The sequence below is a fragment of the Phacochoerus africanus genome, chromosome X (assembly GCF_016906955.1).
Source record: "Phacochoerus africanus isolate WHEZ1 chromosome X, ROS_Pafr_v1, whole genome shotgun sequence".
NCBI classification, from domain to species: Eukaryota; Metazoa; Chordata; class Mammalia; order Artiodactyla; family Suidae; genus Phacochoerus; species Phacochoerus africanus.
Window position 1 is genome coordinate 12,777,224 of NC_062560.1, and position 14,019 is coordinate 12,791,242.

Consider the following 14,019-nt stretch of genomic DNA (forward strand, 5'->3'; position numbering starts at 1 on the left):
TCACACTGATGACAGGACATGGGGGACTGCATTGGGCCCATCCTGGGGCCAGTACTCACCAGGGCGATGACGGTAGCGCCAGCTCCCGCGCAGGCCACGATGAACAGGTGGTAGGACATGTAGAACTGGGAAAGAAGTGGGCACTGGCATAAGCACTTGCTGTGGGGGGGAAAGGGCCTCCACCTCTACTGTCCCCGGCGCTGCTCCCTCTCTCCTCTAGGGCTGGTTTCTGAGGGCCGGGCACCCACTGGCATACTGGGGGCTTTCAAACTGGCTGAGGCCCAGGCTGGACCCCAGCCCAGTTCAGTCTGAGGAGCTGGGGGCTGGGCCTCACCATCAGGATGTGACAAAGCTCCTGGGTGCCTGTAAGAGGCAGCCCAGGCGGGGAGCCCCTGCTATGCGCTGGTCCAGGTCAGCACTCTACACGCTGAGCAGCCCGGCCGCCAGTGCATGGTTATTTCAGTAAGTCACTGCTATCCCCGAGCAGCTCAGGACTCAATCTTAAGTATGCAGGCTCCCACGAGCGCCTCTGAGAATTTGCTTTTAGAAACAGGTACAGACCAACGCCTGGAGAATAGGAAGAACGAGAGAGAGCAGCACCGCAGTCTAGAAACATAAGCTAATGATGGATGATGTATCAAAATTTGACTCTACAAATTCAGGAGACTCTTTTCCATGAAAAGTGACCTTGAATCTGTGACAGATGTTCTCCTAGGAAGAAGTACCTCCAGGTGAAAGAGCAGAACCGCCACAGTCAGAGGGGCAGGGTTGGGGTCCCTCTCAAGTTAGAGCCAGAAGACAAGGCTCTCTGGTCCTCCCTCAGTGGGGCCAGGCCCTGGGTCAAGAATGGTGCCCTAGGTCAAGAATGGCAGACTGAGCCCCATCTGGCCTGTGCCCCTCGGAGAAGCCTCTGCCTCAGCCTGGGTTGCCCAGGGGCCCCGAGGAGCCCTCTGCCGGGGAAGGAGTTACCTCGTTGGTGTTGCAGATGTTCTCCAGGGCAGAGCCACATATTTTTCCGGGGAAGGCGTTCCAAGGGATGATGCCTGTGAAGCGAATCCCAAGAAGCTCCGTTACTGGCGCAACCCCCAGCGCCCTGCGGGCCCCACTGCCCCAGGCCATGCTCTTCAGCAGCAATCAAGGTGTCTGCCCTCTGCAGCCCCAGCTTTTTGGAGTAAACAGTTCTGCTTCGACAATAAGGCGAGAAGAGGGTCAACTAGTCCATCAAAAACTCCGTTTTTTTCTCTCTACAAATCAGCTTTGTTTAGTTGAGCCCTTGTTTATGAACCTGAGTTCACCAGCCGCAGGACCACCTCAGAAGGCATTTCCTCCTGCTGAAGGCATTCCCTTCTCCCCAGGCATTTCACAGTCCATGGCCCCATCACTCAAGCTCTTTGTTGGAGGTCTGCCCAAGATCAGCTCTCAAAGTGGGAGGCCGTGCTCGGCAAGTTTCATGGCCATTTGACAGAGTAGTTTCTGTTTAGGTTCTATAATTTGGATTAGCATTTTGTATGGTCTTGCTTTTTACATACATTTTTATTGTGTTTTACACATACATCAGAAATACTTCGGGACTGCAAATCCAAATGGAAACTTGGCGAGCCGCTGGCCCTCCCCAGAGAGTGGGGCCGACACGGTCCATGCCGTCTCTCACTGTACCCTTGACTCCCCGCTCTGCAGGGACCACGTCCACTCGGCTGCTGCTCTTCCTGCCATTAATGCTGAGGTATGTGCTTTAAATATGAAATACAGCTTAAGTTCTGCTTCTCCTAGGAACTAAGGAAGGAGAATTTTTCAAAAATATTATTTATTCCTTCCATCTTTGCTAGGGACCAACAGTAAGTCTTTCTGCTTCAGCAGAATGGGAAACGATGAAACCAGTGATTTCAAAGAGAGATTTTAAAAAATGATCACTGATGACCAAAAAGTTTATAGTGAATAGTTAAGAAAGGGAAAATGATATGCATCTTGATATTCCTTTACAAATCCTTTAAAAATCCACCTGAGTCTTCCTTTTCAATCTGTCATAAAGAACAGTGTGCTTGAACCTTCATCTTTATGAGAAAGAGATGCCTCTGATGGGTGCTTTTAGCTAAGTTTTTATGTTATGTTTTAAGACAAGATGCTGAAGATAAGGCACATGGGAAAATCAGCGAAAATAAAGTAGTTCTGTCCCCCAAAGCTCCTTTCTCCCCACAGCTGTTTCTGCCAAGGACAGGCTTTTTTTTTTTTTTAACCACCCTGGCCGAGTCTACAGTGCATGACAAGAGCGGCACCAGCCCCCTGTGTGGTTTGTCAGAATGAACCAACCTTAGCTGCCTCAGGCGAGGATCCCACTCACTAGAAAATAGATTTGAACAGGTTTCCAACAGCCAGCGTCTACAGACTGCGTCTGATGACTTTAAAACACACCTGGATTTTATGTTGTATTTGCCAGTATTAAAGCCATTTCTCATTTTAAAAAGACCTGATTGGAAGAGGCGGAGGTGCAACTGAACTGGACTATACAGTTTTGTTCCATCCCGGAAATGAAATGGAAGGAAAAATAGATACTCTTTTGACTGAACTGCACTATAAAGCAGCTTTGCATTCTACAAAGTGTCTCTTCCTAAATACTTAACTTGAAAATATAGTAATCTTGCATGACACTTTTTAGGAACTAAGAGCTTACGTGCTGTCTGCATCCAGAAAACGGAGCACGTTGAGTGGAAGGGCGGGAACACATCCTGCCACTACATCGCCGCGCCCGCAGTAACGCAAGTGCAGACGCAGGCACCGCGCGCAGGGTAACAGCAATGGGGGGGGGGTACCGTATTGCCGGATGTCCACACAGATCTGCTCCACCCCGGCTGTCCCGTTGCTCTGGGGGGCCTTGATGACTTCACAGGTGGACCATATGTTGTAGAACATGAACACCGGCACCGCGGAGAAACCGAACACGCCCAGCCAGGCCACTCCCAGCACGTAGGTGAGGAAGACAAACTAAGGAGGACAAAGAACTGTCACCAACCCGGGCCAGGCCCACCCCCGGGAGGCCTGACGGCACATTTCTGGCCAAGGGTGCAGCGGGGGGAGGCCATCAGAGCACCCCCTGGATCCCGGCAGCGACCAGGCCCAGGTGAGCGAGGGCTGGTGGCTGCAGCGAGGCGAGCCTGCTCTCCAGAGCTCTAGGATGGGGAAATGTGACAGCTGAAAGTCACTGCAGGGACTTGGCAAGGGCCCTCTTTAAGCAAGGACACGAGCCCCCCAGCGGTGGTCGCCCTTGTCCACAGCCACAGAGCCAGTGACAGGGCTTCCTGGGTGCTCTTGCTCAACTTCAGGTCCGCACTTAGCAGGGGGGAGGGCCTGGATGCTTTTCCGGCCCCTGCACCCTTATTTTATGTAACAGGCCACAGGACAGCCACTGCCCCAGGAAGCCCCTTCTCCAAAGGACCTCTGTCAGTTTCCTAATCCTGTGAAATGACTAAAAAGCAGTCAGTGCTTGTACCTTTAAATTTACAATAGCCTTGGACACGAAATTAGTGCCCAGGGCATCCGATAAAATTCTCATTTCCGTCTAGCTTTGGTTTTTCATCTTTAAGAGCCCTGGCAGCGGCGGCGGCAGCGGAGGGAAGGGTCTGCGCCGTGCTCGCCCACCTGCTGCTGGGGGCAGTCTCTGGAGGCGCAGCATCTGACTGTTCTCCTTCCTTCCTGACCTGCTCACCGTCCATCTTCAGCGAGCTCAGAAAAGCTGGGGCCTTGAGATTTTCAGGGTGCCTGCCCACCCCCTCACCCCAGGAGGCGTGGAGCCAGAGCCCTCACTGCTCCTCGCGTGCTCACTCCGTCCAGCAACCCCCGAGTCCACTTTGTTGGAGGGCTGTGACTCCGTCCCCTCTTCTCCACGCCCCCCGGGGCCCAGTGCGGCTCACCGCTCCCCTGCCGTGAGCCTTGGGCTCCATCCCTTCTGGCTACCTTCTCCGCCCTCGCTCCCATCCATCCCACAGGGCACTGGAAGTGGCGCTCGCCCGCCCTGCTCCTCTTGGGATTTTATCCGCAGCCCAGCACCAAGGCCTTCCGCTCTCCCCGGCACAGCATTCTCCTCCTCCTCCTCCTCAGCTTCTCTGCCCTGCTTGGGCTGGACCCCACTGCCGTCCCCAGGCTCGTAGCTAAGGCTGCAGGAACCAGGAGCGAGACAGAGACGCAGCTGAGGAGGGCACTTGGCGTGGGCCCATGACCTCCCAAGATGCGCCCCTGCCAGTGACGCACCCACCTTAAGGTCCTTAAGCCGCGTGGAGTCCGGGACCCTGTATGCCTGGGTACCAGCTGGTCCCAAGGAAGTACATACACTACCTTCTGTGTGCCTTCTCTAAGGAAGGCTTTTATGAACGCTGGGCTCTCCATGGCTTGAAAGCCCGACTCTGTATCCTTTCTTGACAGGAGCAGAGCCTCGGCCGCGCATCTTCCTCTGCTGGCTGGGAATTTGGGCCTCCAGGTAAGCACTTCTCTCTCTCACCTTCCCAACTCTTCTCTTCATATCTGACCTCTTTTTCAAATGCCAGCCCCACACAGCCCACTGCTCGGCATCTACCATTAAAAACTCAACTTGGGAGTTCCCGTTGTGGCACAGTGGAAACAAATCTGACGAGGAACTATGAGGTTGCAGGTTCGATCGCTGGCCTCGCTCAGTGGGTTAAGGATCTGGTGTTGCTGTGGCTCTGGTGTAGGCCGGGAGCTGTAGCTGCGATTAGACCCCCTAGCCTGGGAACCTCCATGTGCCACGAGTGTGGCCAATAAAAAAACAAACCTCAACCTTAACATGCCGCCACCCAGTCAAACTCCGGAGGTACCTCTTTCCGCCCCCTCCACGCACCCCTGAGTTTCCTTATGGGAGAAAGCACTTTCTAGCCCTGTCTTTTAATGAGCTCTTTTTAAGCTCTGTCCTCCTCTGGGCCCGAGGTGAGCAAACCCTGGTGCAAAAGGCCAGAGAGGGGAGCGGTCCCATCCACGCCTCTGCGCTGCTGTCTCGGCAGGAGAGCAGCCGCAGACATAGTGTCGGGGAAGGGGAGTGGCTGTGTGACAATAAAATGATTATGGCCCTCAAACCCTGAATTTCACATAATCTCATGGGTTCTTAGATAGTATGCTTTTTTCTTCCCCCAACAGTCTTGAGGATACAGCCATTTTGAGCTCATAGGCTGCACAGAACAGATGGCAGCCTGCATCTGGCCCAAAGGGCTGGGCTTTGCTCACCCACGTCTTCAGGTTGTGTGCTGCCCCCCTAGTGACCAGCCAAGTCCCCGATGAAGCACCTAGCAGAAAAACGTGCTTGGTCAACCCCGCCAGCGGGCTTGGGGCCATTTATCACGGGAGGTTTAAGTCTTCATGGCCACAGGCCCTAGTCAAAGACAACAGGAATGTGCTTTCCTTTCACCATGGGAACTTCGTATTTGAAAAATCTGTACTACCCTTATTCGTCCATTACTGAGGGAAATACTTGATTTAAGTAATACCAGCCATAGGTTTTAATTAATTTCCCGTCAATCAATCGTGTGCTGAGGGTTTTTCCTACCCCTGCGTGGGTGAGCACGCTACTCGTGTCCTGGCCTCTGCACGTCCTGGCAGCTGGTTCTTAGCAAACACAGAGCTGGGGCCTGGCTGGCTGTCCGTCATCAGAGATGGGTACTCACCATCCCGCTGATGCAGCGGCCACAGGCGGTTGTCTTAAACTCGCCGTGCAGCTCCTTGACTGCGCTGGTGGTATAGAAGCCCTCTGCCAACAGGATGATTCCGTACAAGAAGAAGAAGGACGCGATGCCATAGATGACATACTGCATCAGTTGGATTCTGTGAAAAGGAAGAAGATACCGCGGGGCTAAACCCACAGCGCGGTTGGAGATGTCTTGGCCGCTGGAGGGAGGCCCTGGTGGGGGATGTCCCGGCACATTGCCCACCCCGCTGATGGCCCTGAGGGCCTGCTGGGGCATACCAGGCACCCCACTGCAAGCTGGCCTTTCTTCCAAGGTGGGCCCAAGGTTGAGGTGGACAACCTTCCTGACAAGGGAGAAGTTCCCTTTGGGCAGGGACCCACTGGACTTCGAACACTTGATTAGACTCATTTTCCATTAGGTAAACACAGGCATCAGGAGTTCAATCACTCGCCCGAGGGGACCCACACAGTCAGCATCTCAACTCAACTCTGGCCCAGAGGACATTTCCTTCTGCCAGGTCCAAATGCCTCTCAACCAGGCCTAATGCTTTACCCCTGATAAAGCCCCTAAGTAAGCAGACGACACTTCTGTAAGGAGTAACATGGGGCAAATGTTTTCTGCACCGGTAATCTCACCATACAACTGATAGTATGTGAGGTAGGTTTAAGATGCAGCAAGCTGACTCACAACTAATTCGGTCGTAGTGAAGCCAACAGAGATGCCGGCGACAGTCCCTCAGCCTTCGCATGCCCACTGGAACCACCTGGGGAGCTTTAGAGAGGAGTGGGATCTGGGTCCTGTCCCCATAGATGAGGACTTCATTAGTCTGGGGCCAAACAGGGCCTTGGGGATATTTTTTTAAAGATTCCAGGCAGTTTGAGAGCTGCTTGTTAAGATGACCTGCTCATTAACACACCTTCCCCAGGTTCCGTCATGGTAAATACTTCTTGGCCTTGTTTTGTATTTAATGGGCACTCTACGAACCCCTTGTCCTTCTTGGTCCTCCTCATAGCCTCCCCACCTCTGCTCAGTTCTTTGGAATGACTCTTGAACAGAATGAAATTCCCTAAGGACTCTTGCCCAGGATTCTATTCTTGTGCCGCCTTCAGTCTGGTAGAGATGTTTCTTGCCATCGCAAGACACCTCAACACTGGGGAACTTTGGGAGTTAGGAAGAACAAAACACTGATGGGAACGGGGAAAATGAAGGAAATAAACATATCGTTGCTGAGACTCCACTAAGGATTCCTGAACGGGAAGGCATGGGTTTCAGGCTAATCGCTCCCCCCCCCCCCCAAACTACCCCTTTTCCGAATTGGAAAGTGACCAGGGACTTCCGTTCTGCCTCAAGAATGAAAGGCCCAGTTCTGCTCCTGTGGATTAGAGCTGGGCTAAGTCCTGCACTCGGCCTCGGGATGGTGGTTTTCTGTGACAACACTCGAGGGCACCTCTTACTTGGGAACCACGGTAACTCGCCGGTGCTGCGGATTGGCGGCCACGGGGTGTGCACCTTGCTGTGCCCCAGGGACACCCCGGCCTGGGTCCCAGACACCCACTGCACTCGGGACCCTTCCCCTCCTGTCCTGGACCTCTCTGGAGCTGCGGCCAGTCAGCCTGAAGGAGGAGCCTCGGTTTTCTCCCAGGCCAGCAGGCTGTGGTCTTTGCGGAAGACCTGGTGCAGCTGCACTTGAAAGGCAGCCACAGAGGGAAGCAGGTACTTACACCTCGCTCAGCAGGGCATGGTCACTGGTGTTGGTGGAGAAGTGCTGCTCCAGGATGGCCACGGTGCCCGCCAGGGCCACATGCCCACAGCCGCAGAACAAGGCCACCCCCGAGAAGCAGAGGATGGTGGCCACCAGGGAGGCGTAGGGGACTCCTCCCAGACACTTGATGCAGCACTCGAAGCAGCCTGGACCCGGAGGAGAGAAAACGCAGCACGTAAAGGCCAAATGCCTCCGGACGTCACACACCCCGCACATGAGCAGAGAAGGCGCCACTCAGCCACCTTCCTGCGCACGCTCTATGGTTAAATAGCTCAATATCCCCAGGGCCAGCAGGGGAGCTGTCACCATCGCACATTCTGTCGATGAGGACTCTGGGGCTCCAACTTGAGTGGCAGAGCAGCCAAGTGACAAACAGCTTGGGGGTACATCAATTCTAGAGCTTCCTGATTGACCTGGGCTCGGGGCTGGGGGACCCCTGCTCAAGTGACAATGACGAGCAATCATCCCACTAACAAAGCTGAAAGAACTGCAGTGGGGCTGCGGTTCTATGCAGAAAAGCGACCAGCAGGTTGCCCCAGCCTCAACCTTCTGGGGTCCCAAGTACCCTCTGTTTTTGCAGCAGCCAATGGCTTTCCCCGAGCCGTGGGCCTCCTGGGCCACCAGAGGAAGCAAACACAGTCGGTACACGGTTGCTGTGTTCAGCACACGATCAAGGTGATCATTTTGGAAAGGTGGGGGGCATCTTGGTCCCTAGAAGGACAGGTCACCCAGACCCACTCAGGTGAGCCCACTCAAGTTTCATTCATGTCAAAATCAGAAATTACATCGACTTTTAAATCTAAGTCTTCCCCCAAGCCAGGCAGCGCAAGCTCCCCCCACCCGCCTCCTTGGCTTCCGCCTGCCCCCGCCCACCACACACGTTCAGAGGAAGAACCCAGAACTGGTGGGTGACATTTAAGCACTTAAAGAGAGAAAAGGAACAGAGGGTGGGGTGGGGGAGACAAAATGAGCATCCATGAAGTGAAATGGAGGAGACAGCCACAGTTCACTCTTCATTCTGGAGAAGAACAAAACTCGTATCCATTTTCAAAATCAACTTTGACTGGAGATGTCCATAAAGACCTCCCCGGGGGGCAGCGGCAGGTGCCACTTGCTGTTTGGAGACATTTACGTCTTGGTAGAGCAGTGCTGGCCTCGGGGGTCAGGGCCGAACCTCTGCTGACCTCCCGTCCCTGTTTATACTCTCCGGACCCTTTAGCAAATGGCTGGTCAGGGAAATCCAAGTCTGAACGCATGATGATGTTTAACAGCAATCAGGGGCAGTTCAGCACTTCGGGGCAAGCACGTTAAAGCGGCTCAATTCCTTCCCCCCAAGTGGTCTTTACAGCGGGTGGGGAACGACTACCCAGCATCAAACGCTGGAGAGTGGCTCTGCCACCGAACTGAGCGGCCCCTTCTAAACTAGCATGTGCATAAACTGACCAACCACTGGAGGTGACAACAAGCTCGTTGCCCCATCTCCCTTCAGTCCCCTGGAAACTAAACTGGCAGACCTTTGTAACAAACTGTGCGCTTCCTTTTCATTTCCAAAGATGACCAGCAGTTTTCCTGGAGACCAGCCTCCCCGAGCTGGATTTATGACCTGGCCTCACGTGGGAACCAGCACAGAGAGAACAGTTCAAGTTCACTATTCACTAGCAAGTCGGTACCTTAAAGAGCTTTGAACACTTGAGATTTGTGAACCAGGATGATGGGAGTCCATCTTCTCCTGTCCCGTGACCTCCTGGGGGCTGGGGTGAGGTGAGAGGAATGCCACAAAAAGTCCAAATTCTCTCAAGCCAAGAGCAACTACGATCGCTGGCCTCCATGTCTGCCATGACATAAAGAGAGACGAGACTGTGTGCGTCCTCTCACTCACCACGTCCCCCGTTCTCAGCCGCCACCGTGAAGTTAGGAACATGACGGATGCCTGCTTCCCTGGCTAAGGAACTTCTATCCAGTCCTTGTTGGACAGAGATGTGTGGCCTTGAGACGATGCTGTCGAATAGGGTGGCCACTAGCCCACCAGGCCCATGTGGCTACTGAAATTATTTATAATCCGATAAAAATTTCAGTTCCTCGGTTGCACAAGCCACATGGGCTAGTGGCTTACCATACTGGACAGAAGAGATACAGGAATTTTTTATCACTATGGAACACAGCTGTAGAAGATATATTTCGACTTGCCACATACTTCGATTTTCTATGACATAAGCTAGGTTCTGAATTTTACTTTGTTTTTTCCTTTTTTTTTTTTTTTGCTTTTTAGGGCTACATCCATGGCATATGTAAGTTACCAGGCTAGGGGTCTGATAGGAGCTGTAGCCGCCGGCCTACGCCACAGCAAAGCCAGATCCGAGCTGTGTCTGTGACCTACACCACAGCTCACGGCAACGCCGGACCCTTAACCCACTGAGCGAGGCCAGGGATTGAAGCTGCAACCTCATGGTTCCTAGGCGGATTCGTTTCTGCTGCTCCACGATGGGAACTCCTGAATGTTATGTTGGATTTCATCTAGTCCCTACTTTTTGAAGATCTACAGGGTGCTAAGCACGGCGCTTGGCACTGGGAACGTGAATCTAAAACAAGATGTCTTGGTTGCTGTCAAGGAAATCGGTCTAATGCTGCAGGCGGACAAGTAATGGAATTTCTAGAGCACAGCATGAGGAGCACCAAGACAGAGACTGCTAGAGAGCTAGCGGACGGCGGGCGGGGAAGAAGAGGAGATAGAGGGACAGGAAGGACGTGTAATTCATATTGGAGAAGGGTCCAGAAAGGCTGTCTAAAGAAAAAACCTGGATGCAGGATACATTTAAATAGCCAACAGGGATGCTGACAGATAACCTGATAGACTACCAACTGCCGAAGATTTCTGTTGTCTGTGATGGGAATGAGCCCACGCCCTTTCTGACCGTCTGGAGTTAGGGTTAGGTGTTACGATGAAGCACACTGGCCCTTTAACAATACAACTCATCCTTCCAAATCCACAGTTGCCACTTCAAAGCAGTCTTTCATCTGAGGGGTTAGAGCATCCTGCTTCTTTCAAACGAACTATCACAGCTGTTCCCTGGCTCAAAAAGACAAGAATGATGCTGCTCAGTCCCTAATTCACCACCGAGATCAAGGCTAAAGTTCCCCTCCAACTTCTCTCTCGCTCATGGGCTCCATCTGCCCCGTGCTGTGGGGCTGGTTTTAGAACAGCAGGGAAAAACCAGGGAGTCGAGAATTTGGGGGATCACTCCAATGAATGCTCCTCTCTCAGCAGAAGCCAATGCTCTTAGCTTTGCAGTAGATGATTTTATTTGCGAACACAGAGCCCTGGCTCCAGTAGAACACAGGTCACCCTACTGATCACTGTCATTCCACAGGCACAGATAAGACTCTTCTGGACCCTGTGGGCCAACGTGAGCAGATGCTTGTGAAATACAACCTGGGAAAAATCTATAGGAAATAATACAGCTGGATGCAGAGCTTAGTCTAGCGTGGTTGACCAGTTTACCCGCAGGGCTGAAATTGCATGTGTGGTGGGTATCTAGCTATCTATAAATGGATCGCTCCTCACTGTACCCCATGCTTGGTGTAATGCTTTGCCACTGCCATCTTAACATTCCTAATAATTTTTGAACATGGATGTCTGAGTTTTCACTTCTGCACTGGGCTTGCAAATTATGGAGCCAGTCCTGGATATACTTAAACAGGAGGAGACAGGAGGGGTTCTTATTACTGTATATGGCATTGTTTTATTGTATAGTATTAGATCAAGATAGAGCCCGGAAAGGCGGACATCACCTTGCCCACCATGTCATCCTGAGTACGCGACCTTCACACTCTCTCAAGGGACTGACAGGTCCAAGAATTCCTTACTTCCCCTTCGCTCTGAGAGGGAGTAGCAGTCACCTGCTGTAGCACCCATCCCAGAGTCCACGGTCCATGTTCCGTGAAACCAGAGGTCGCCAAGCTATACCCTGTATTTTCGTAAATAAAATTTTACAGGGACACAGCTTACACCCCTTCATTTACACATCATCTCTTTTGGCCCCACAGTGGCAGAATTGAGAGAGAGACTGCATGGCTTTTAAAGCCTGAAATATTTACCACTTACAGAAAAGAGGCTGCAGAGCCCTATCTGGAAGCCCTGGCATTCAGACTGTGGTCCCAGGACTGGCAGCATCTACATCCCTCATGAACACAGTAAAGATGCAAGTTCTTGGGTCCCAGCCCAGAACAAGTGTGTCAGAAAATGGGGGGAGGGGTGGCAGGACAGCCACTCCTCTGTGCTTTCCCAGGCCTTTTGGGGGGGGGGGATTCTCATGTTGGCTCAACTCTGAGGACCACTGGCCTCAAAAATCGTGCCACCTCTTCATGGTGGCAGCTCCACCTGCTATCTCTTATTACCAGCCAAATTCGGCAACAGTGACAGGTACCTAAGTGCACAGAACGATTCCTGGCTCCTGGCCACGATGGAGTATCAGGGCCCCAGTTTATCCTCCTGCCTGAAATAATGACAAAACCCAACAAAACCTATGAAACAATGGTCTTCAAAGCATTAGCCATCAGGTTCTGAAGAACCATCCATGGCTAATGACTCAATTATTAAATTCTCCACATGACCCAAAGAGAATCAACATGAAACCACCTGCAACGCATTTGGAAGAAGGAGTTATTAGCCCAGGGGTCCCTGAAGGCGCAGCTGGGTTCCCATTTGAACAGGAGCAGCTTCTCCCCACAACCTTGGTGTCACCACCATCTTGGGTACCAGCGTCTCCTAAAGGCTTTATCGAACTGAAGCTGTCGCGGAGCAGGATAACAGATGCGGGTGAGGCTGGGCACTAGGAGGGAGCCGCTGTCCGTTCATTCAGTCCTCCCATTTCATTCAGTGCTCACCAGAGTGCCTCTCATGTCCCGGGTAGTGGGCTGGATGCTGGGCACTCCGCGGCCAGCTAAGGTAGGTGTGGGCTACACACTGATGGAGTCTATCCTCTACAGGGGAACAGACATTACTCCAGTGGCTCTGAGCTCAGATGTGCTAGGGGAGGTGACCAGGGGGATTTGCTTGGGCTTCTGGGGGGTGACCAGGGCCAGCCCTGCACCTTAGATATGAAGGGAAGATTTCAGTTTATTAGGAAAAGGGAGAGAGGAATGGGTTGGGGAGGGCATTCCTGGACACAGGACCAGCATGAACAGAAGCTCGACAGTGGAAAAGACCAGGTCGCCTTCCCGGGCATGGAAGAGACCAGAACAGGGAGAGCACACGGTGAGGGTGGGGCAGGGAAGACAGGAGGGGCCTCTTGGAGCTTGAGCTTCCCAGGGCTTTCCGGGCCACCTGGAGGACTCTGGACTTTATCCTCAGCGTCACGTGAAGACAACACTTTTAACCATGGAGCCAAGACTAGGGTTGTGAAAGACCCCCAAAGCGCCTGTGGTGATGAGGAGGAGCTAGCTGCAATGATTCAGGCCAAAGACGACCAGCGCCTGGACCAGGGCGAAGGCAGCAGGAGAGAAAGGAAGTGATGGGTCTGAGAGAGGTCTGCGATGCCAACTGGGGCGGCTTGCTGGGGATGCAGTGCAGGACTTGGGACGGACTGACGGCTACCACGGATGACTCCTCCTCAACTTCTGCACATGTAACTGGGTGGATGGTGTGTTGTTCCCTTAGGGGGGGTTGACCCAAGTGGGCTAGGCTTTGAGGACAAAGATGCCGAGTTCAGTTTTAGACATGCTGAGTGGATGTCATCTTAAGGGAGGGTTTCTGGTAGGCAATTGGATAAGCAGGTCTGTAGATCCAAAGAGCTGATACTGGACGTTGTCAGCTTCTCCTGGACAGCAGTGGAAACTTTCAGAGGTCAAGGAAAGACGAGCGAACCATGTATCAGTTGAAAGTGTTTAGCCCCTCCGCTTTGCCAAGTCTGGTCCTTGGACGAGCAGCACAAGCTTCAGCAGGGAGCTTGGGGGAAATGCAGAATCTTGGGCCCCACCCTAGACCAACTGAATCAGAACCTGCATCTGAACAAGCCCTCAGTTGTGCACATGGAAGTCTAGGAAGCCCACTGCTAGTCACCAGTCCCACCTTCTCAATCTCGGAGCAGCAGCGTTGAGAGTCTGCATGAAGCGCCTGCCTTTGTGTTTGCTGTTTTCCCCTTAAGAGGTGGCCTGCTGGGCTTGGCCAAAAACTCTAGCCACTTGCAAATCAAATGCCAAGTGCCCAGGACCCGCAATGAAGAAAAACAAAATGTTCCAAGCTGTTCAGCTGTCTTAAAAAGAGTGCAACTAGAATGTTTTGTTTCCTGAGCCAGGCGAGTGCAATTAACCTCAAATTTTTCACATCAAAGATGCTTTAGCGCCATACCAGAGACAGGACTGGAGAAGACTGGCTTATCACCCCGCTTTCCTCCCACCGGACAAAGGACCTGGATCTGTGCTTAGGGCTGTCACCAGCATGAGAAGTCACAGGCCAGGCTGATGTTTTTAAAGAGAGAGGTGGTGGTGCCAAGGGTCAGGAGAGTGCCACGCTGTGACAAGTTTATGCTAGCTAAGGAAGGCCAGTGCTTTCTTTGGATATTCCTATAAATCCAC

The 14,019-nt window shown here is 52.7% G+C and overlaps 1 protein-coding gene across 5 annotated transcripts in view; it reads right to left on the bottom strand.

Annotated features, from left to right (window-relative positions):
- GPM6B (glycoprotein M6B) overlaps window positions 1-14,019 on the bottom strand; it is a 154,582-nt gene that overhangs the window by 4,952 nt on the left and 135,611 nt on the right. For all 5 annotated transcript variants that reach the window (XM_047764144.1, XM_047764142.1, XM_047764141.1 and 2 more), the window contains 5 exons: window positions 7,406-7,592; window positions 5,664-5,820; window positions 2,808-2,979; window positions 970-1,043; window positions 60-125 (listed from right to left, as the gene is read on the bottom strand). In XM_047764144.1, coding sequence (XP_047620100.1) covers window positions 60-125; window positions 970-1,043; window positions 2,808-2,979; window positions 5,664-5,820; window positions 7,406-7,592 — 656 coding nt within the window. The remainder of the gene's footprint in view (window positions 1-59; window positions 126-969; window positions 1,044-2,807; window positions 2,980-5,663; window positions 5,821-7,405; window positions 7,593-14,019) is intronic.